This window comes from Carcharodon carcharias, chromosome 12 (assembly GCF_017639515.1).
Source record: "Carcharodon carcharias isolate sCarCar2 chromosome 12, sCarCar2.pri, whole genome shotgun sequence".
In the NCBI taxonomy this organism is placed as follows: Eukaryota; Metazoa; Chordata; class Chondrichthyes; order Lamniformes; family Lamnidae; genus Carcharodon; species Carcharodon carcharias.
In genome coordinates, this window is record NC_054478.1 from 45,221,456 (window position 1) to 45,245,606 (window position 24,151).

Sequence of the window (24,151 nt, forward strand, 5' to 3'; positions counted from 1 at the left end):
CCTTACCTTAAATTATAAATATGACTCTTATCCATAGGAAAAGACCTGTAATATAGATGGCCTATGCTATGGTGAAGGAGACACAAACCCAACAAGCCTTTGTTTACATTGCAGGCCTGGCATATCCAAATTCACCTGGTCTATAAATGAAAGTAAGTTTAAATTCGTAGCTTTTGAATTTGATTGGGAACTTGTTTTTGTATTTTTTGAGGGGAGAAGAACGGTGGGGGGGTGGGGGTGGGGGTGCGGGTGGTGGGAGGCTATTGTTTTATTTGGATTTACTCTTAATTGCCATCATTTTTGCATTTCTTTAAGACAATCAGCCACCAATTTACCAGGCGACCACAGCTAAGCTCCAGACCTTCTTTGGTGAAAATTTTGTTTATCAGTTCACAGCTGTGGACCCAGAAGGGTCAGCTGTACTATTCTTGCTGGAATCTGGACCACAGAATGGCAGCCTATCACCTGCGGGACTTCTGATCTGGAAAGTGAATTCTCAAGAGTCTAGCAACTTCAGTTTTACGGTGTCTGACGAATGCAATGCACAAAACACGTATTCAGTTCAAGTGAGTACAGAAAATCCACTTAATTGAAGAACGCTTGCATATTTTTATTAGTGATCCAAACCGTTTTTGAAAATTTCCATACAAAATATGTAATGGCGTTCAGTTTATTAAGAGAAGAATTTAAGAAATCGGCTACAATTGCACCTTGTGAACACCCATGTAAGTAACAAATGGCCTCTTGAAGATCAAGCTCCATAACAAGAGAAGACTGCTTTAATAATAACCAGGAGCAATTATACAAATCAGTGAATGCAACCGCACCTCAGTGCATCTCGCTCTCGCTGTCTTGCCATCACTGTTGAAGAAATGTGCTCTTATGTACAAGGAGAACAATAACATTTCCTTTGGAACCATAGGCGGAACCATCCCAGATTTGCACAAAGTGCAGTAGTGAGCGGAAAAAAAGTCATTTCACCCACTAGCTGCAATAGTGGGTTTTCCAGCCGCATCATCCCATTTCCGCCTCATTAATTATGCAGTCATAGGAAATATGCCATCTCGCTGGTGGGCGGCCTCTGATTTGCCCGCCATACAGTTACCTCACTGCTTCCTCACGCAGGGCGCCATATTTAAACTGCAGCCGTGCGCACATTTCTCAATGCTTGCAGCCCAGGACTGCTCCAGTGAAGCCATGGCCCCAAAAGTCAAGAAGAAAAGCCACTCTTCTTGGCTCCCCGATTCAGTGACGCATCCCTGGGACACTTTCTGGATGCCATGGAAACCCGTCACAATGTCCTCTACCCCCCATCTGGCTGCAGGAGGCCCATCAGTCTCACCACTCCAGCTTGGGAAGCGGTGGCAGAGGTGGTCAGTGCCAATGTTGCACATAACAGGTCAGCCATGCAGTGCAGAAAACAGATGAATTATCTCACCCGTGCCACAAGGCTATCTTATCACTCTAAACTCATACCCTCACAAGACCATCACACATTCACTGGCCTCTCGCTCATTGCAAGCTGAAACAACATTATCACTCACTCTCTCACACATATCCTCACATCCCCATCTGGCCTCACCCCCTCTGGAGACTGTCTCCTCAGCCCTCACCATCTTGAGGCCACTTGAATAGATCAACAAATGCCCCCACACACACCCTGGGATATCCCCCTTCTCCGGTACAGCCCTTGTCCTGCAGCCTCTTCCCTTGCTGGAGGACACTCCTTCCCCTTCCCCAAGCAAGTCCCAGCCCTCCAGTCATTGAAAAGGCACCCCCTGCCTTACGGCTGGTCTGGTAGGTAGAGACCCGCCTATGAACCCCCTTAAGAGTGCTGTCGTGCTGCCTGTGAAGCCTGGTGCTGGCGCTGATGACTGTGAGTGCTGCCCGAAGCAAGGTATGCAAACAAACTTCAGAACTCCCAAGTGAAGTGCAGCTCACCAGGTACACGTTGTTTATGTACAGCTGTGAAACATGTCTGTGTGCAATCACACCGATGTGCCCAGATGATCACCAGATGAAGCACGAGGTAGGTGCTCCCAGTGCACAGGGCTTATACTGAGATGTTAAAGTACTGAAATTAGGTTCCTGACATGGAGCGGCAGGAAACACAGCCCACCATTGATGAGTGGAGCGGATGATCGCAAACTAGTTTTGCAATGGTGTGAAACCAATTGTTGGCCATCTCGCTGTATTGTCCCCCACCCCCCCCCCCGCCCGCCATGATGCCAGACACCAATGAGGCCGGAAAATTCTGGCCCATTTATCTGCTGTTATAAACATATTCCCATTGAAGTCATAGTTTGGACATGTAAATATAAAACACAATAAATAGTTAAATATTAATGTCAGGTTTTGATACAAGCACTGTATATTAATCACAGTTTTAAAAACAATGGAGTATCAAGGTAGCAATGGTACAAATTTAGCATGGAGGTATTCAGGCTGACCTGTAAAAATTGATTACGGGGATAAGACAAGGGAGTGGGATTCGGTAGATTGCCCTTTCAGCAGGCCACTGCAGACTCGATGGGCTGAATGGTCTGCGTCTGCACTGTAAAGATTCTGTGATTCTGTGAAATCAAATAAGGGCAATTTCAACGAACCCACCCATTAGGAAACTGACGAAATCAGCTGCAACACTGGGTTGACGCTGCTGCCCAATCTTCCTCTCCACTGAGATGAATAAAGAGTAATGTTGGACGGGGAGTAAAGGCACTGTTCCATCCAATTCCATTGGTCTCCTGCCTGGCAAAGCTAGGTTAAAATTGCTGGAATCTCTGAAGATAGTGTCAGGGCTTTTAAACCTGTCATGACATTGCCTGCAGCAGGAAATGACATTGTGTGGAAAATTAAAATGCATTTTTGTGAGGTAGATATTTTAGTGACCTCATTCACTTTTGTTCCTTGAACCATGGAGCTATTATGTAGGAAATGCTAGTTCAACAATGACTAATATGTGATATGATGAAGGAGTGTGCCAAGGTAATGAACAACCTTATCCACGAGAACTTGGCCAAAAAATGCCCCATGGTTAATATTAAAGAGCTTAAGAAGTTAACTCTTGAATGAAACAAAAAGGTGGATTGTATGACCATATGTGGATTGTGTCCATGCCTCTTTTAAGGCTGGCAGTAAACTGCGTTGGCCTGGAGTTTCTGATTGGTCTTTTTGGCATAATTTGACTGAGATCTCCATAAGCGGTGCAAAAGGTGGAATATTCCAAATATTTTAAGAGGGAATTACGTTCAGTGCAACTCAAAATTCTGCAATTTTTTTTGCGCTCATTTATAAAAGCATTATGTTAGAAGTAGACCCTGGCCACAGAACTAGCCATGCCCCCAGGATGAATTAATCACTATTGTGAATTTTTGCCAATTGCACTCATTTGTGGGGCTTTAATGAGACTCTTAAAAGTTTAGCTGGTTCTTTTGAGTGCAAGGCAATAAATAGGAATGTTTTAAATGCTTTTGATTGTATTCCTTTTATTTTACTAAGAAACTGACTCCTAGCAATATAACTAGCAAATTTTAAGTCATTTTCAGTAATGTATAATCTGCTTATTCACAGGTGGCGGATCAATACTGATTTAAATGCTTGTTTTTTGTGATAAAAGCTTTTTGCAACTCTATTAGACAAAATGTACCTAGTTACCATTCTTAAATATATCAACGAACATTTTTAGAGCATTTATTTTCTTTTTAAATGACCTTTTAAAAAGAGCTGGCCAGTTGCGCTGGTTCGTGCTAGATTTTTTGGTTCTGCAATGTACCAACGAGTTTGAGCAGAAATTAGAAACCTAAATGCTTTTCACTGCACCCGATTCACCAATGGTGACCCAAGTGAAAGCTCTCCCTTGCTGCCATTCTAGCAGTTAAAACAGGCTTTCAGCATCACTTTCCTTCAGTGGAAGGAGGATCAGGTGGGTGTGTAACGGATGATGAATCTGCATCTGAAGGAGGATTATAAAATTAAATATTTACTGGGTCTTACAATTTGAAGAGGTTTGTCTTTAATGAAATAGGATTATGCCTTGAAAATAAATGGACCACATATCTGGGGAACTGCATCATATTGAAAATACCTCCCCCTTTCTGCTACAAGGGTATAATTCCAACTGCCAAAATCTTTTTTCCTATAATCTATTTCTAGTGTTTTATTAGGTCTTGTGTGAGATATTAATTGCCTTATCTCTCATCCTAAGAAGAAATGGTACAATGCATCCTGCTGTGAGGAAAATAGACCACCAGCTGGCTGAGAAATGAGTAGCATTAGAATGCTTAGCCTGGATACCACCTCCCTCCAGGAGAAGGATTATCATCAAAGAAGCGATTTAATTGTAAAACAGGAAATAGAGCTTTAATTATTGTTACTGCAGGTATATCTGCTGTTGTTTGAATTTTTTTGCAAACAAACGGTGTTGTATTTGGTTTGGGTAATTTATAAAAAGTGAAACGGTCACTGGCACACTTGCCACAGTGGTACCAGCAACCCTGAGGGGGGGAGAAAAGATTAATACAAATCAAACAGCAAAATCACAGGGGTAATTAAGAAACAAAATCTACTTTGTATGCGTTTTATTAAAAAGACACCTGTTTACAACTGTGATGGAGTGTTATTGCACTGCTGTCTAAGCTGTCTCAAGTGTTCCTCATTTTTCTTTATAGGTTGCAGTGAAGCCATGTGGCTGCATTAATGGTGGAACATGTGTTACAAATATCAATTTCCCCCCAGGAAGTGGTGAATACCTCTGTGTGTGTCCTGTTGGTTTTGAAGGGGAGATTTGCCAGGAAAACACAGATGAATGCAAATCAAATCCATGTGGTGTTGGCACCTGTGTGGATGGTATCAACAGCTATTCATGCAACTGTCCAGCTGGTCTCACAGGTAGGAAGCCATATTACCTCCTGTAAATAACACCACAGGTAAAAGTGCAAGTTAGATTAAAATTGAAGGGATGTGAGCATGTTGAATCTTTCATAAAATTAATAAGAATCAAAAAGAGATCTGACTACATATCTGGGGACCTGCATCATATTGAAAATACCTCCCCCTTTCTGCTACAAGGGTATAATTCCAACTGCCAAAATCTTTTTTTCTATAATCTATTTCTAGTGTTTTATTAGGTCTTGTGTGAGATATTAATTGCCTTATCTCTCATCCTAAGAAGAAATGGTACAATGCATCCTGTTGTGAGGAAAATAGACCACCAGCTGGCTGAGAAATGAGTAGCATTAGAATGCTTAGCCTGGATACCACCTCCCTCCAGGGGAGCAGCTGCCAAACTGAGGACCTGAATGACGCGCGCTGGTGTCAGGATGCATGCCTGATTTCACCGCCCGTGATTCTACACATCGGCGAGCAGGCATCGTCCCTGCTCGCCGACCTGAAAATTCTGGCCTGTGAATATTGTGCACCATCTTTTTACACAAACTCTCCTTCTTTCCCTTAGTGCCAAAATACAAAGCCAGTAGCAAAGTCGGAAGACTTTCAGGTCTACACCTCATATTTGAATTTAATTTTTTTGCAAATAGAGCAGGGGGCAGGGCTAATAAAATCAGACACTGACAGGTCTTAATGAGCACAAATGTATGTCCACATTTCAATCTGTTTTGAATTGATACTACTGTTGTCTCTACTTTTGTTCAAGTAGAGCTTCATGGAATAGTTTTCTAGACTTGCTATTTTCACTGAAGCAAGACCAAACATTATCAGATTAATAACTCTGTAAAGAAGACAACTTCTCATCATCACAGACCTTGTCTATCATCAAAACATAATGTTAAACATTTTTTTATCATTTCCTTTGTCGCTTGTTCTTCCTTTAGTAACCTCTCCCTCCTTAACTTGGTCTCTCTTTTCCGTACCCTGCTGTGAGTTGACTTTGGATGTTTTCTATATTAAAGCTGCCAATGTAGATGCAATATGTTGTTGTTTTCTCTGGAAGCCAGTGGAAGATGATCTTTGAATTCTGCTGCTCTAACAACCAGTTTACTAATTGCAAACAGCATCACGGGCAGGCATTGCCCAAAACACTGATTGGACATAGATCTAGAAATTTAGTTCACCAATCCATAAGTTACTGTGAAACTTCTCTCCTGACTCCCAATTCTGGGATTCCCAATCCCCATTCCTGGGATTTCAGATTTTCAGTAGAACAGGCTAATTTGGGTCATTAGCCCACACCTGCACTCCTGACTAGGACATAGGCATAACCAAATCCCCCACAATTTTCATGGAGTCAGCTTTTCAAAGAGCTTTTCATGGTGTTGTGAACCATAGTCTACATGAGGGAACCCTTTGGAAGGTAAGTTCAAAAGGTCCTACTCATGTCCCATACTCCCCATGCCAAGGTATAGCTCTTCCATGTGCCTTCAACCAATAAACGCTGAATAGAACTAGTGAACCCTATAGTGAAAATAGGATGTGTGAAAAATGCTTTAAAAAACTCATTCACTGTTAATTCCCGCTTTCTTTTTAAAAAAAAACTCTTTTTACTGCAGGCCACTTTGAACTATGTTACCTTTTAAAAGTTTTTACATTTTTAAACTTTTTTAAAGTTTATCTTACACATCACTATAGGGTTCTCTACTGGGTAAAGTGGGTGAATGGGTTTGGAAGTGCCAAACCTTGGCACGGTGAGCATGAGGTGGCATGGATGGGGCATGAGGAGTGTGTGGTGGGGTTGAGGGGTGAGGGCAAGAGGGTCTTTTTCCATTGTAACTGGGACAATGTTCCACAGCTCAGAGGCAGACCTTTTAAACAGCGAACGTGAACTTTTTCGCAGGTCGGCTGGCCCGACTACAGCTTGCGCCTGCCTCACCTGGAATGAAAATCCCGCCTTCCCTGGCACTTTCTCCTGAGGAGGGCAGGCCAAGCCGGGAATTTTTCTGCCTCCCGCAACCAGACTCAAGGATGAAAAATCCAGTTCAAAGCGTCAAATCTGGTATCTTTCAGACTTTTTGCAGCAGCTTTTCCAGACTAAATGTGTTCTGACAGCAGTTACACCTTTTCCTGCTGTTTGCACTGTTTAATTCAGCTTTTAATTGTCCTTAACCCAGCTGGATGTTTTAGGTCTAACAATGCAGAAACATAATTATATGCAACACTTTTATTTCTAAACAATCTGTTTAAGTAGGTTCTAATGGAAGTAGCACGCACCATTTCAATTTTTGCTTTCAGATATTGATTTTTAATTGAATTTTGTGATCACCGTATAAGCTCTGTTACACAGTACAAGCTCTGTTTCACAGTACTTAGTACATTAAATTTTGTTGCAACAGTTTGACACATGACAGAAACTACATTCACTGAGGATTAGGATAATTTAATGGCATTCTCTCACATGAAGTAGTCATGTGATATTTCTTAGCGCCTGCCTGTCAAAGTGGGATGGTCTCACAGATGTATCCCAGTGTCCAATGTGTTGTTTTCATGGCTTTTCATGGCCTAATCAAATAGAAAAGAAACCCTTATACAAACAGATAATACTGCAGATGTTGGAAATTTGAAATGAGAACAGCAGGTCAGTAAGTATCTATGGAGAGAGAAATAGAGTTAATGGGCAGAATATTACAGAATGGGTTGGGGGGGGGGGGTGGGGGGAGGGGGGAATGTGCGGACGGCTTGCCCCCTCCCCTCCCCCAGAAGCAAAGTTGACATAGTGCCAACCCACTCCAAGCCAGCTCGTCCTGCGGCCGCATCACGCTGTGTTCGGGCTTAATTGGGGCAGCATGGGACTTCCACTCCTCAATCCATTTGGCCAGCGGCTCCATCAGTCCCAGCAGCATCAAGAGCACATTAGCAGGCACTGCCAGGACTGCAACCGGGAACATGAAGAAGGCCAATGGATCCTGAGCCAGGTAAGTCCAGGGTCTTGAGCAGGAGGGTTTGGGCAGTTTGGGGAGGATGGTGGGGGTGGGTGTGGATGTGGTATGTTTAATAGAGCAGGTGGGTAGGAATAAAGCGGGTGTCCTATCTTAGAGGAGCTGACTCCCAATCTGCAAAGGACACCCCCCTTCCTTCCTGCCCTTTGAGAAAGTGTTTTTTTAAAAGCGGCCTGCCACTCTCGCCCAACTGCCCATGCCACCTGTTTTATGCCATGGATATTGTATTATCAGGATCAACTGGCTTGTTAATAGGCCCATCAGTGCTGGGGATAGGGCAGGAGATTAGCAAAGGTGATCCGGAGGGTAATTTGTGGATGATCGGACAATATTAAGAGTCTATATAAAAAGAAAAATAATCAAGGTATTTGGTCAACTCTCAGGATATAAGCTTAAATATTACTAGACCAAGGGAATGTACCTCAATGCAGACAGACATACAAACACACACAGACACAGATACACACACACACACACAGACACACGCACAGATACGCACAAACACACATACACACACACACACACACACAATCAAGAATTATACCATTTAGCAAAGAGAAGATTAAACTTTAAATACCTGTTGGGTTTTACAAGAGCTACCATGGCTAGTATATATGGAACAGCCTGCTCATATTCTTCCTGTGGAGAGCAAGCACAATGAAAATGAAAGCATTCCCCTGCCTCCCTGACTTTTATCGGATATTGATTGCTGCATCATCCCCCTGTACCTATAGGTTTAGAGAAGGTGTAAATGACAATAATTACAAACAGCTGCTATCTGAAAACATGGGGACAGTGGTTATGATCTGAAATTGTTAAACTTAATGTTGAGGCTGTATGGCTGTAGGCTGTAAAGTACCTAATTGAAAGCTGAGCTGCTGTGAGAATACAGCAAAAGGCAACAAGATCCATCTGTTGTTTCTTTTCTTATCCTTTTAATGACCCCTTTTGCCTTGCAGCATTATCACTTTTGTCATTCAGTTACTGCACCCTTCCATCCTATTACAGATCATCCCCTTTTTCTCATCCTGAGCCCCTTCCCCAATTTCCCTGTCTTTATAAAGCCTTACTTGTAAAACTCTTAAAATCTGTTACATCTCTAACTTTTTCTAGTTCTCCAACCTGAAATGTTGGGCTGCATTTTACGTGCCCCCACCAGGCCTGTTTTTGGTGGGTGCCATGTAAAATAGGGTGAGTGCCCACCCCACCACCTTCTCACCCACCTCTGAGCTCATCCCAATAATAGGGGGTGCAGTGAGGTGGGGGGAGGGGGGAAGTGGTGGAGGTGGTGGGGGGGCGGGGTGGTGGGGGGGAGTGGGGGAGGTGGGGGGGTGGTCGAGCTCTGAAATCGGCAGCCCATCTGCCATGTTAAAATAAATAATCAAATCCGTTACTTCTTGATGTTCCAGCGTTTTAGGGGAAAATCTATTCACATTGATTGATTCACTGGAGCATGCAGTGTCACGAGCTGTTACTTACGCGAGCTGTGCAACTTTCTTCATTGACATCATTGAAGAACACCAGACAGGCCACAAAGGTATCGCATGTCTTCAGGAAAACAACATGGTTTGCAGGGTGCCACGTAAAGCAGCACTACACAAGCAAATTCTTCCACTCACCTCTCTCCCAATAGTTGTTCGGCACTAACTGAAAAGACATCAAAACAGTTCTTAGGAGGGATATTATTGTCATCTGCTCTACCAAGAAATGTAGCATACTGTAAAGCTAAAGACACCCAGATCAAAGAATAACGGCACTTGAAGTCCTACACAAAAGTCACCAAATGAAAAAAAAAACACTACAATAATAAACACAGATCACCACTGCAAACTTGTCCAAAACACTGTAACAGGTAAATGGGTAACATCCTTCAGTGCTAATTTGCTGATAGTTCATCAAGGCCTGGAAGTACTGTGGCAGTATCTGGTGTTGGTGTCTGTTATAATTGTGATAGATGGTTGGGTGTGACTTTTTATTTATTTATTCATTCATGGGATGTGGGCGGCACTGGCTAAATCAGCATTTATTGCCCATCCCTTGTTCCCCTTGAGAAGGGGGTGGTGAGCTGCCTTCTTGAATCGCTGCAGTCCATGTGGTGTAAGTACACCCACTGTGCTGTTAGGGATAGAGTTCCAGAATTTTGACCCAGCAACAGTGAAGGAACAGCAATCTATTTCGAAGTCAGGATGGTGAGGGACTTGGAGGGGAACATCCAGGTGGTGGTGTTCCCATCAATCTGCTGCCCTTGTACTTCTAGATGGTAGTGGCCATGGATTTGGAAGGTGTTATCTAAGGAGACTTGGTGAGTCTCTGCAGTGCATCCTGTAGATGGAATACACTGCTGCCACTGTGCGTTGGTGGTGGAGGGAGTGAATGTTTGTGGATGGGGTGCCAATCAAGTGGGCTGCTATGTCCTGGATGGTGTCAAGCCTCTTGAGCTTTGTTGGAACTGCACTCATCCAGGCAAGTGAAGAGTATTCCATCACACTCCTGATTTGTGCCTTGTAGATGGTGGACTAGGCTTTGGGGAGTCAGGAGGTGAGTTACTCGCCACAGAACCTCTGACTTGCTCTTGTAGCCACAGTATTTATATAGCTAGTCCAGTTCAGTTTCCACCTAATAGTAACCCCCAGGATGTTGATAGTGGGGGGTTCAGCAATGGTAATGCCATTGAATGTCATGGGGCAATGGTTAGATTCTCTCTTCTTGGTCATTGCCTGGTACTTGTGTGATACAAATGTTATTTGCCATTTATCAGCCCAAGCCTGGATGTTGTCTAGGTCCTGCTGCATTTGGACATGGACTGCTTCAGTGTGTGAGGAGTCACGAATGGTGCTAAACATTGTACAATCATCAGTGAACATCCCCACTTCTGACCATATGATGGAAGGAAGGTCATTGATGAAAGAGGTGAAGATGTTTGGGCCCAGGATACTACCCTGAGGAACTCCTGCAGTGATATCCTGGAACTGAGATGATTGACCTCCAACAACCACAATCATCTTCCTTTCTGCTAGTTATGACTCCAACCATTATACTATTGTTACGGCTTGACTGCTCCCCAACCTAGCCATGTCACGGGATGGGGAGGAGGGATGGTGGTGCGGGGGGTGGCTGGGGGGTGGTGGTGGCTGTAATTTGACGTTTTGATTGACGGCTCCAAGTGATTATAAAGGGATTAGCTGTCTTTGATGTGGTGCTATGAATACAAATTTTTTTTTAGAAGGTATTAAGTATATGAATGTATTTAAATGTATTGAATGAGCTTTTATCATTGGTAGTGTTTTTTTAATATAGTGAAGTCTGTATTAGATACTTAGAATTTTCTTTTATTTCATCTCAGCATGGCTCCAGAGGTGAGCCTATGCTGAATACTAGGTGAGTTGGCATGGAGGGTGAAAGGGCAAAGGGTGAGTTGGCATAGAGGCTATAAAATGCCATGAGGATAATTGGGGGCTCATGGGTTGGCATGGAGGGCATGAGGGGCCATGGGAGTGAAGTTAATGGGAATAGGTTGGCATCGATGGTATGAGGGGCCATGGGGGTGGGCAGAGAGGCATAGGCTGCCATGGAGGGTTTGAGGAGCCATGTTGGGGGGGCTGGTGAGTGGGGTTTATGAGGTTGCATGATGGGCATGGGAGTATGTGGAGAGTTGTGGGGTGTGAGGGGTGAGGGCTAGAGGGCCTTACTATTATTACAACTGAGACGAAGTCCCAGAGCACTGAGGTGGGCCTTTTAAACAGCCCCCACAGCACTCGACAGCCTCTGTGGCTGCCTCCGAATTGTTTCCGGGAGTGGCAGGCCTAAATCCAGTTAGCGCCTTCATCCGCCCCCCAAGTACAAAAATCCGGCTGTTTGGGGAGGTTCTTCCCAAGTCAGGTTTGGGAAGTCGGGACATTTCCTGACTCTGCACACATGACTAAGGAGAGAAAATTCGGGCCATTATTACACCTTTTTTGGATCTTATGTCAAATACTTTCAATTGGCTTTTATTTTCTCCCAGAAATGAGAAGCCTGTACCATTTCAGCTTCTGAGAAACACATTACAGGATTGACATTTTCCAATCAGCACTTTTACTTTTGTGCCAACTTTGGTGTGTTAATGGGGAGTAAGAGGCTGTATTAATTGGATGTCTTCATTTACCACCTGTGGTGAGCCAAGTTACTGCTTACCAGTGTTCCTGTGAGGGCTCCAGAATAACAGGATTAATATTAGAAAGGGCCCATTAGGCAGACAATCACCCCCAAAATGATCTGTGCTTTGGACATAGATAAAGTAACTTGGTAAGCCTATACTGACAGCCCTTTACATGAACATTAACAGTAGCTGCAGCCAAAATAGTGCGGAGCCGCCTTGTTGATAGAATTGAAAGAGCTAAAGAATGTTTTAGGTAATATTTGCAAATCCCTGAATTGGATTGAAATTTGCCTTTATTAAAAGTGAAATAATCTGGGGCAGAAGTCTGAGACAAATGGAGAGCTGAAGCAACAGATAACAGCTGAGAATTCTTTCAGATTCTTCTAAAACTGCTAACAGCTGCTCAGCCTATTCTCAGTTGCCTGGCATGGCTGATCTTTACTTATCATTTTCTGCCAGAGTTCTAAGTTTTTTTTTAACTTATGCGGTTAGGTCCATAAAGCTGTAGTGTATTTTCATCACTTAAGGTTGTTGCCATCACAGGAAGATAAGGGTTTAGAAATATAAGTACAGATTGGGGAAACCATTTGGCCCTCCCCAAACAGCCGGGTTTTTGTTCTTGCTTGGGGGGGGTGGTGGGGGTGGGGGGGCACTCCTGGAAACAATTCGGAGGCAGCCGCAGAGGCTGCCGAGTGCCGTAGGGGCTGTTTAAAAGGCCCACCTCAGTACCCTGGGACTTTGTCTCAGTTGTAATAAGAATAGTAAGCCCCTCCAGCCCTCACCCCTCACATCCCCACAACTCTTCACATACTCCACATGCCCATCATGCAACCTTGTAACCCTCACTCAACCGCCACCCCCCCCTGCCACCCCCCCGCAACATGGCTGCACATACCCTCCATGACAGCCTATGCCTCTCTACCCACCCCCATGGCCCCTCATACCATGATTGCCCTCTAGCTCATCCTTGCATTGAAACATACAATTGACCTATCACAACTGCTTCTTGAATGATTCCAGTGTGTTTATATCCATCACCCCACACAGAGTTCCCTTTCTCAGGTATTAATCATTCTTTTATGATAATCTCCCTGATATCAGTACTGAAGTTGCCTTTTACTAGTTTGTTTCCACATCCTGTTGACTTATGGGGCAGAATCTTCGGCTCAGCGAGCAGAGGCGGGGCCTGCTCGCCAAGGTGTAAAGTGATGCAGGGTGACGTTGGGCAAGCATCCCGTCGTCACCGCGCATCATTTAGATTTTCGGCTGTGCGCCCGCCAAACTGTCAAAGGCCTATTAAGGCCATTTAAAAACTAATTAGGGCAATCAACTGAGCTGCTTGTCCAACCTTAAGATTGTTGGGCGGGCGAAGAGCCCAGGCGGCCTTCGTATTTTTCGTGGAACCTCATCCATGGGCGGGATGAGATTTCATGAATGATTTAAAATTCTCAGAAAAATGTTTATTAAAATTAATGCACATGTCCCAGCTCATGTGACAGTTTCACATGAGGGGACATTTCATTAAAATTTTCTTGCCACTTTATTACGTTTTGGACTTAAAACTAATTTCCCTGAGGCACAGAGGTGCCTCAGGGAGATTTCTGCGCTCTTCCACAAGCATGTGCGAGTGTGCACTCCCAACTCAGGCACCCCCCCCCCCCCACCCTGCCCACACAGGGAGCGCCCATTGCTTACGGGTGCACGTCATGCTAGGTGGGCCTTAATTGGCCCACACATGTAAAAAGTCAGCGCAAATTGATCGGGGGCACTGATCAGGTCCGTGCCCACCCACGCTCGCTCCTGCACCATCCTCCATAGTCATAGTTTAACTTAAAAAATATGCACTAGATTTACCTTTTCTATTCCACTTGGTGACACATATACTTTTATAAGCTTCCTCTTATCTGCTGCTTTTAAAACTGAAGCATCCTGAGTTATACTAACCATCATTATAACTCAGTCCTCTGACACTTGTGGTCTAAATAATAATAAAAATATATCAAAGTAATTATAATAGTGTACCCCTATGCTTGTGTATTATAGCATAATAGAATGTACATTTGAGAAGGAGGTCATTCATCTCACACTACCTGCCTTGTTGTCATCTCTTTGGTTGAAGTTGTTCACTCTAATCCTTTTCAACTGTCATTATATGTTCCATCCCCCTTCCCCATATCCTTTTATATTCTTCCTTTACAAAGATTTATTGGATTCCATCTCAAATGATGTTATACTTTCTGCATCAATAGCTACTTGTAGTTAAAGCATTCCATGTTCCATTACTTCTCTGTGTGAACAATATCTCCTCGCTATAGTCTTGGCATTTTCTAGTATTATTAAGGTTATTTTTCCTTGTTATTAATTTCCCAACCAGTGGGGTGGGGGTGGGGAATGTTCCATGTTTACCTTCTCAAAACCTTTCATACTTTTGTTAACCCTTCCCTTCAACCTCCTCTGTTCTGCTGGAGAAATGTAATTGGGTTTTCTTCATAACTGTTATGAATCAATTTGTCTTCCCTTTGTTCGTGTTCCAAAGAGAGTATCTTGCCTCATTCTTTAGCCAAGTATATCAGAGGAATGTTGGAATGGTATCATACATGTTTCAGCAAATAAATAACATATCTTTTATTCTCAGAAACCAAGACCTTTAAACAAAGTAGTTCAGTTTACAGTAGATATATTAAATGATTTAAAATCTTACAATGGAGGCCTCAGATATGCAATGGACCTGGGCAGGCAAAATAATTTACACACCAGCAGGTTTAGTAATAGGAACAGAAATACATCATTTGGTCCATCAAGCCTTCTATCTTGCTGACAGGAAAACCTTATGGTCAATCCAGTAGATCTGTGTGGATTTAAAATTTTAAAGTGGAAAATTTGACTCCAGATTGTTTACTGCAGCCAGAGTGAACTTGAAAGATGCAACAGCCTCGAGGGAGTTTTTCACCCAGGACAAAATTTGGAACTGATGTCAGCTCCGCTGAATTTATATGACCTTATTTTATTTCAGCAAAGCACCAAAGCTGCCTTCCAACCATACAGAATTTAAATGTAATTGCTGAATGAATAAGTGTGTCTCCTAGCATTTAGAAATTGCAAAACATAATTGGACTCATCCTCCTATAATTAACTTTTTTTCTCCTCATTATCCACTAGCATTACATTTTAAGCACCCTCTCAAACCTGTACTTTTTAATGTGTACCAGCACCAGACTTACAAAAGTTACCTCAGCATATATATTCCCATATACCATCCTGCCCAAGACATAAATATTTTACTTCCGCCAGACCCGATTCACAAAACCATTGGGGGAATTTTAATAGTTCAGAGTGTGTGGGTCGAGATTTGGGAGAATTGTTATCTTCGGCCAAAATAGCAGTGCAGTGTGCCAACTTGCGAGTTAACTCACACTTGTTCTGGTGCACGAGAGGAAGGTTACTGCTTTCGGTATTTAAATTAGGAAATTTTGGTAAGGCTTTTGACCAGTAACGTCACATTCACAAGTTTCCCGGGCCTCTTGAGGGTTGCCTTGAATGGAAGGTGAGACAGTTGTGGCGCAATTCAAAAGGCCGGTTAAAGGCACGGATATGATTGTCAGTAAATGCTCAGTGCTCACAGCTGATCTCTTGGCTCCCACTGGGAAAGGTTTGGTTTAGAGGCTAATTTGTGAATTTGTGGGGTAATGGGGCTCACCATTTCAGGGGGTGTGGCACCATGGCAGCCTGCTGTTGTTAGACCTGCAGGGGTCAGCAGAGAGGGGAATCAGAAGAGGGGCCAAAGTCACAGGACGCATTACCCATTTAATAGGATATGCAGACAGAGCCTCAGCTACCTTGACCTCTTGTAAGAGCAGTGTTTCCAATTGATTAGATTGTCAAGTTGGGAGAGATCTGCAGCCTCCTTGAAGAAAACCTGTCCCCTACTGCATTACTGTGGTTGTGAAAGTGACTGCTGCCCTAAGCATTTTTTGCCTCAGGGATTTTTCCAGGCTATTCCCAGAGATATATCCAGGATTTCCCAGGCAGCTGCACACAAATTCATAAGACAAGTGACTGGATTGTTTGCCACAGTCAGCAATTAACTTTGCCTGCGATGATGCTCATCAGAACGAACATGCCCTTGGGTTTGCCTCTCTGACTGGCTCTCCCCAGGTGCAGCGCACCAGTAACTGCACAGATGTGGCAATCAGATCCACCAAGAGTATTCATAAACAGCAGTGAGAATTCCATTGACATCTGGGTGGTATGCAACCACAAGAAATAGCTTATGCAGGTGTGCTCCACATTTCAAGGAGCCTCCTTGACGCTTTCAACCTGTACTAGTCCAAGCTTCCTGATCTTTATGGAGAAGTAGTTGCTAGGAGACAAAGGGTACTCTGTTTAAACTTGGCTGATGTCACCCGTGAAAGACCTGACCAATGAAGCCCAAGAACAGCAATGGCCAGATGACCATAAGATATTTCAGTTACTTATGATGAGCTCCAGGTGCCTGGACAGATCTTAAGGTGCCCTTCAGTCCTGCCTAGCCAGAGTCTCCAAAATGATCCTGGTGTGCTATGCACTGCACAACATTGTGCAGTAGGGAAGGTTGGAGCTGCAGAAGGAACAAGGCATTAAGCACACACAATCTGCAGATGATTCCAGTGAAGAGGAGGATGAGGATGAAGATGCCAAGCCAGCCACTCACATTGCTGCTCAGGGATTCCCTTGTAGCTGTAAGGTTCAGGTAGTCATTACCATTGGACCAATGTAGCAATCACATCTGGCAGCCAGTCTCCCTCCACCATATTTCCCAATCCCATTGACACAACACAGTCCTCTAATTGACCATTTATTCATTGTACATCTGTGCTCCCCCCCCCCCCCCCCCCCTTCACCAATTCATGTCTTCACATTCATCAACAAGCAACTGTAAAGGTGACTTTCCAGCAACCAAGCAACACTGGAAGATGGTGCATAGTAATCAGTTTTATGTGATTCTAGTAAACAATGGAAAGCTAACAACATAACATTTTGTCAAACACCTGGCCTTGTTGGTGTATAACTTTGATGAACTACAAAGCTTTTCTGTTCTTTTTCCTACCACTCCTACATGGTGCAACTCCTGTGGCTTCAGGAGAGGGAGAGACAAGCTGTTCAGATGCCAGCTCTGACTTCTGAGATGCACTTAGTTGACAACTTCTAAGTTTTGGAGCCCGTGGGGGCCTCTCCAAAGACTGCTCCATCTGCACCTGTGCAAGAACAAACCCAGCCATTGGGAGAGGCGGCAGCATGTCAGCTATTGAATTGGGGGGGGGGTGGGGGGTTGGATGAAGTTGGAAACAGGTGGCAAGTGGAAATGCTTTGCCTGGAGTCTCTGTTTCCATGTCTCCTTTCACCATTATCCTTCATGGGCCAGCTGCTCTTCATCCCTACTGCTCTGCAAGGTAGCACTTTGATGCAGATCAGTGATGTAAAAGACCAAGCTAAGGGACAGGATTTTACAGACCCCCACCGGGTGTGTTTTTGACATATTCGGGTGGCTATCCCATTGTCTTCCCATCCATCCCTAACCCATTTCCCATAATATTGGTGGCTGGTAAGGCACCCGTTAGTCCTCCCACTTTCAGGCCTATTGAGGACCTTAGCTGTCAAATTAAGAAGCTGTCAAAGGTCTAATTCCACCTCCGCTGTCAGAATACAGTTGGCAGTGGAAGGGGGATGAGAGTGGGTAGGTGAGAAGGTGGGAAGAGGGTACCTCCTTTGGGGGGTGCCCAATGCGCATTGGTGGTACCCCCATTTATGCCTCCCTACCCCAGCCTCCAAAACTCAACACCCCCACTCCATTCCTGCCTCTCCTCTGCTGCCCAATCCCTCCAAGCCCAAAAAGCCCAGCCTTACCATACTCTGGTGGCCATGTTGTCTCCTTTGGTTCTGGCGCTGCTGGGATTGCAGTAGTTGCCAGGCAATCGGGTTGGCTGGAAAATCTCGAGGATGGTAATTCCTTCCACTGAGGGGTGAAAGTCCCATAATGAGCGTGTTAATACATCCCCAGTGTATTATTGCTGCAGGGCAGCCTTTGACTGACTTTCCTACTGGGAGGGGGTGAGCAATTGACCCCGCCCCTTGCTGTAAAATCCAGCCAAGGTGTCTGTCTTCCTATTTAAGGTGCCAGATATGTTGGCATTGAGAATCTGCATGTTGTAGGTTTATTTGATTACCTGGATTGATGTTTCATGGGGTTGTCCAATTTATCCACGGAGAAAGACATTTTTGCACCGTGATGTGACTCTGCTCATGCTTCAGCTGGACTTTTCCACTGTCTCTGCCTTTGTGGAAATCAGTGGAAGGTCTGGCAATATGTCACAGATTCTCTAATGCGTCTCCATGATTATCCTTTTCATCACTGCAACAGGGATTTTTAAACCATGACAAATCTGTACATCATGTATAATGACCATTGCATATGACATTTCTATTTGCATACAGAACAGGGGATACCTATTGACTAATAGTATTTACAAAGTTTCAAAAAATGGCAACTGTAAAATGGATGTGAGATTTCAGCATCATTTGAGTTAAATGTTATATTTTGTGGTAGCCATTTATAACATACATTTCCAATTCTGAGCTCTAGAAACACACACATTAGTTAACAATTTACTCCAGGAAGCTGCCTGATCACCATACACTCGTGGTAAAACCTATCTTACCATTAGCTTAAGATGGGTAGGAATGGAAATATACTACAGGTGTAGGTAATGGGGACAATGCATGATAGAAAATCTATAAAAGACAAAGTACCGTTCCACAGTTAGACTGCCCACATTTAAATTGAATAAATAGTGCAAACCATTGCAAAAGCTATTATGATCAATTGCCACCAGTTATTTAGGACAGAAGCTGGTGTAAAGAGTGTAGCTCACACTTCCTTAAGGTGCAATTGCCTACACTTCTCAATTATGGAGCCACACCAGGAATTCAGCTGAGGAGAAGCTAGGCCAAGTTGACCGATATCTGCTGACAGCATCAATATCAGAATTGGAAGTTCTTTGTTCTTTGCCATGCCCTGTCAGTGTGAGAATATTACACAATAACTATGGCATAAGTTGCACCAGAGAAAAATATGAGCGGAACAGAATTATAGGATAGTATGTTCCAACATCCTCCCCTGTACCTGATTAATACAGGGCTGTCGTTTGTATTTGTTACAAATTTGCTACTATAATTCCTTGCCAGTTTAAGAGTTCCCTTCAAAATTGGCCATTTTAAGTGTCAAGTTCCCTTATGTTTAAATTGAAATACTTTGATAGCTGTCATTTTGGACAAGCTATGTTCACAAGAAGGAAAATACTGCCCGTGAAATGAGAATTTCTAAGTCATTTCTGGATAAGCTCCATTTTGATTATTAGCATGAATGATAAGTAAGAACACTGGGAAATTTGAGGGAACACTCAATAACTCCTGTACCACAACAATCACAGCTTCAATATAGATAGCGTCTCTAACAATTAAGACATTCCAAGATGATCATTGAGGAGAAACAGATGACCAGTAGTAGAGGAGAGTTAGGAAAGATGATTTAAAGCACGGTTAAATGTTTTATGATGGCTTTTAAATCATAGGGGGTTAAAAAGCAAGTTGCAAACAGTAAAGATTGGTGAAAACTCAGGCAGTGATACCAAAGCAGAGAGATTGAGAAAGAAGGGATGCATAGGATGCCAGAGTTGCAAGCTTGGAGAGCACAGGCTGGGACATAGCAGTGGATAAGCTTATAGGGCTGGGACAGAGGAGAGGAGTAACGGAATTGAGGTGAAGTTACAATTACCGATAAAAAGGCGCTACCTGGGGCAAATGTGAGGGAAGAGAAACTTGATGAGGAAATCACCAAATATAACAGCAGATGCTGCCTGGCATATTGAGTGTTTACAGCATTTTGTTTTTATTTCAGATTTTCAGCATCCACAGTATTTTGCTTTTTTTCACCAAATGTAGCCCTCTGACCAGTGGAGCCACATTAGTACAATAACTAAATAATTTTGAACAAGACATAAAGCAACCTATCTTTTCTGTTTACACATACTGATAAACAGACTATGTATTTCCAGCAAATCCTATTAATCATTCAAGCCAAATAACTAAATAAATTGTGTGTCAATGTAAAAATGATAACTGGTGAATTTTCTTGTTTCCATATGTTATTTTGTCACTCTGTTCCTCACCTGTTCCATATTGTATTGCAGGACTTGCATGTCAAGAAGATGTTAATGAATGCAAAAAAAATCCTTGTTTTCCTGGAGTCCCTTGTTTCAATAACTTTGGATCATACAAATGTGGAAGTTGCCCAGGCAAAATGCAGGGTGACGGTCGATCTTGCAAACGTGAGTATCATATTGTTTCGATTAATTGAAGTACACAAAGAGTTGACATTTTTATAGGCAAGTGCCATCCAAATTATTTTGGTTCCTGTAATCAAATTTGTGATATAAATGGGACTGCATTTTAGATTGCTGCTGCTTCTTGTTTAGCCTATAAATTATAAAGCATCTGTACAGCATCTGCACAGAATTCTGAAAGGCTGCCCTGTGCAGATGTTATATGAATAGTGAGAAATTAAACTCTTCCCACAAAATTAGGTATTTTCAAAATGGTAAAAAGTTGGGGGAGGATAAATAGTGAATGACTGTTTCCTGGTTAGCAAATGGATAACAGGGGCTAGAGATGAGCACTGTCATTGAAACATAGGAACAGGAGTTGGCCAATCAGCCCATCGAGCCTTCTCCACTTTTCAGTTCGATCATGGCTGATATCTACCTCAGCGCCACTTTCCCACACTAATCCCATAAACACTGATTTCTATCTTGAGCATATTCAATGATTGAGCCACCACAGCCCTCTGGGACAGAGAATTCCAAGTTGAAGTGAGTGAAGAAAGTATTATATAAAAGCTGGGTCTTTTAATTTTACAATCACAGTAAGGAACCTAAAAGTAAAATTGGAAGGATAGATAGCCTTACTGTGTTTTTTCATGATTAAAGTTGGGCACAAGAAAGCTAAGCACCTGACAAAGAAAGAAAGAATAAAGTTCCTCATCATGAACCTCATAAACATCTCAACAATAATTTGTGTTTGAATTGCACTATTAATGATGAGTGAAGTGCTGCTCATCTCAGTATTAAATGGCCTACCCCTTATTCTGAGACTGAGGAAAGAGGCATATTCAATAGTCAAGAAAACTTAAACCATAAACCTCCCGGGTCTAATGATTTCCATCCAGTGTGGACATAGCTGAACAAATTGCAGATATTTATTGATATCTTTCACAGCACACCAGAACTGGTAACATTCAAAGGGATTGGAAAGTAGAGATTATAATCCCTGTAAAACAGGCAAGGTATGAAGTATCAAAGTACAGGCCTATGAACATTACCAGCATTAATTGCCTATCCCTAGTTACCCTTGAGAAGGTGGCGATGAGCTGCCTTCTTGAATCGCTGCAACCCATGTCATGTAGGTACATCTACAGTGCTGTTAGGAAGAGAGTTCCAGGATTTTGACCCAGCGACAGTGAAGGAACAGCGACATATTTCCAAGTCAGGATGGTGAGTGATTTGGAAGGGAATTTCCAGGTGGTGGTGTTCCCATCTATCTGCTGGCCTTGTCCTTCTAGATGGTAGTGGTTGTGGGTTTGGAAGGTGCTGTCTAAGGAGCCTTGGTGAATTCCTGCAGTGCATCTTGTAGATAGTACACCCTGCTGCTACTGGGTGTCAGTGGTGGAGGGAGTGAATGTTTGAAATTCCATTAACATTGTATCATGTCACTACAAGGTTGATGAAAGGCAAAGTAAATGAACCTCGGTCTGTTATTTGTCTAGTAATACTATTTTCTGATGTGATGTGATTGACGTAATAGAATCATAAAGAGATCTAAGGGGTTTGATGGCTCAGTCATTAAAACCATTGATTCATGTTTGCAGCAATAAAGAAAGGAAATTGTTGGGATGTATGGCTAAGGGTGTGACTTATGAATGAAAGGTGTTAATTTTCAACTTGTTTCTGACTTTGATGAGACTCCATCTGGTGCATCAAGTTCAGTTTTGGTCTCCATATTACAGAAGGTATATTAAGTAAGATTAGGCTGATTCTTGAACGTAGAGTACCGGACTAGGAAGAAAGATCAACCTGCGCTTTACACTTTGAGAAGAGGAAAAAAAATGAAGGGAAATTTGTTAATCATCTTTCAAATTTTCAGAGGTACTAAGAAATTAGACCCAGGAAAGTAAATTTGACAAATGCAGGATTTGAGAATGGCAGCCACGGTTTCGTTAAAGATGTCAAAGAAAATAAGAAATCTAGGAGTCATTTTTCAAATGCACGTGTGGAATTGATTCCTGGTGGAACAAAAAGCCATAAAATATTTCCAAGAACCTATTTTCTTAGTAGTAAATAAAAGCTGGGTCTTTTAGTTTTACAATCACAGTAAGGAACCTAAAAGTAAAATTGGAAGGATAGGCAGCATTACTGTGTTTTTTCGTGATTAAAGTTGGGCATAAGAAAGCTAAGCACCACAAAGAAAGAAAGAATATAGTTCCTCATCATGAATCTCATAAACATCTCAACAATAACTTGTGTTTGTATTGCACTATGAATGATGAACGGACGCATAAGAAAAAGCAGGTGCAGAGGCAAAGAAGCAGCGATTAGGAGGAATAATCACTTTACTCCTCTTTTTAAAGCCTCAAACCTATATTTTAAAGTACACTTTTGGTCACCTCTCCTGATTCTCTCACAGTGCCATGATGTCTACTTCTTTATTGTTGTTATCTATTTTTTTCCTGCTTCCTTTGTAAAACACCTTGAAACATTTTCTATGTTAATAGTATGATCCATGTGCAAATTGTTTTCATGAACTTAAAAGGCAAGTCTCTCTCACTTGTAGTTACAAAATTGCAGACGGAATTTTTTTCACCTTAGGCCCTACTGAAACGGCAGGGACACCAGTAAGGTTGGAAACCCATTGAATTCTTCAGCGAGTTTTGCCATGGCTCTGTAACTGAGTCATGGCATTAGCACTCGCCTCCAGGTTCTCTGGCCTATCATGGAGGGTGGGCGGGATAACATATCGCTTCTGTCAAAGGGAGGATTTCTAATTAAAGGAACCCTAGCATTGGTTAGAATGGGTCAACAGGACATGGACTTTTGAGCCTGTAACAATCACAACAATGGAGAAGAGATCTCGGAAGGTTGCACCCAAGGCTTCTCACTGTTAGCAGGAGGTGCTCTGTAGGGTCTGAGGGGTTACAGTGAAGTGAGTTCTTCCAAGATGGGGGGAAGAGTACAGCCTGTGAAACTAAGAAGGCATGGATGGGAGTGGCCAAGGGAGCCATCAACATGAGTGTGGTCCCTTGCCAACCTGAAGACATTGCACCAAGAGGATTCTGGACCTCAAGAGGATGAGATAGGTGAGTCGCATAGCACTTTCAGATGACTGTGACTTTCATCTGCACAGCAGTCTTCAGAACAACACACCTTGTGTTGGCAAAGACATTCAAGCAATTGGAATTAGAATTAGAAGTCATGCCTTCCATATCTAATGTCTGCCAAGAGGCAAACCTGACTATTTCATTCAAAAGTCCTGCTGTTTGTCAGATTCTATCAGCCGGAATTTAGTGCTGGGGGAAGTGATCCCACTAATGGCCCAAAAGTAGTGTTGGATGGGGGGGAGGGGGCGGTCGGGGGAGGGTGAAAATCCACTTCAGCGGTCAGTGGGACCCGGGCCGCAACTTGTCATCGGTTACCGGTACTGCTGACCATATTAAGGATGGAGGCCGGCACACAAGAGCTGCTGGCCATTCAGTCAACATCTTTAGCTGAAGCAGGCACAATATGTGTACATGTTCTTTCTGTCTGCGAAGAACAGGGCCCTGTTTATTAATGTAAGTAGCTTCTAGTACACACAAACGCAGCACACTTTGTTCCCACCTGACGATCCTAAATTGGTTGTCAGCGTAATTCTTAGCACACTTAGGATTATTTAGCAAATGTTGTCCAATCACAGAATCACATGTAATGTTGGATGCTGTGTTTTGAGTTTTGCAACCACGGGCTGGTTGGGAATGGTCTGTACCTTGCCCATTGCGAACAGC

The 24,151-nt window shown here is 43.1% G+C and overlaps 1 protein-coding gene across 2 annotated transcripts in view; it reads left to right on the forward strand.

Moving 5' to 3' along the window:
• LOC121285190 (von Willebrand factor D and EGF domain-containing protein-like) overlaps window positions 1-24,151 on the forward strand; it is a 311,018-nt gene that overhangs the window by 218,740 nt on the left and 68,127 nt on the right. For both annotated transcript variants that reach the window (XM_041201452.1, XM_041201453.1), the window contains exons 16-19: window positions 38-152; window positions 316-566; window positions 4,668-4,887; window positions 20,250-20,387. In XM_041201452.1, coding sequence (XP_041057386.1) covers window positions 38-152; window positions 316-566; window positions 4,668-4,887; window positions 20,250-20,387 — 724 coding nt within the window. The remainder of the gene's footprint in view (window positions 1-37; window positions 153-315; window positions 567-4,667; window positions 4,888-20,249; window positions 20,388-24,151) is intronic.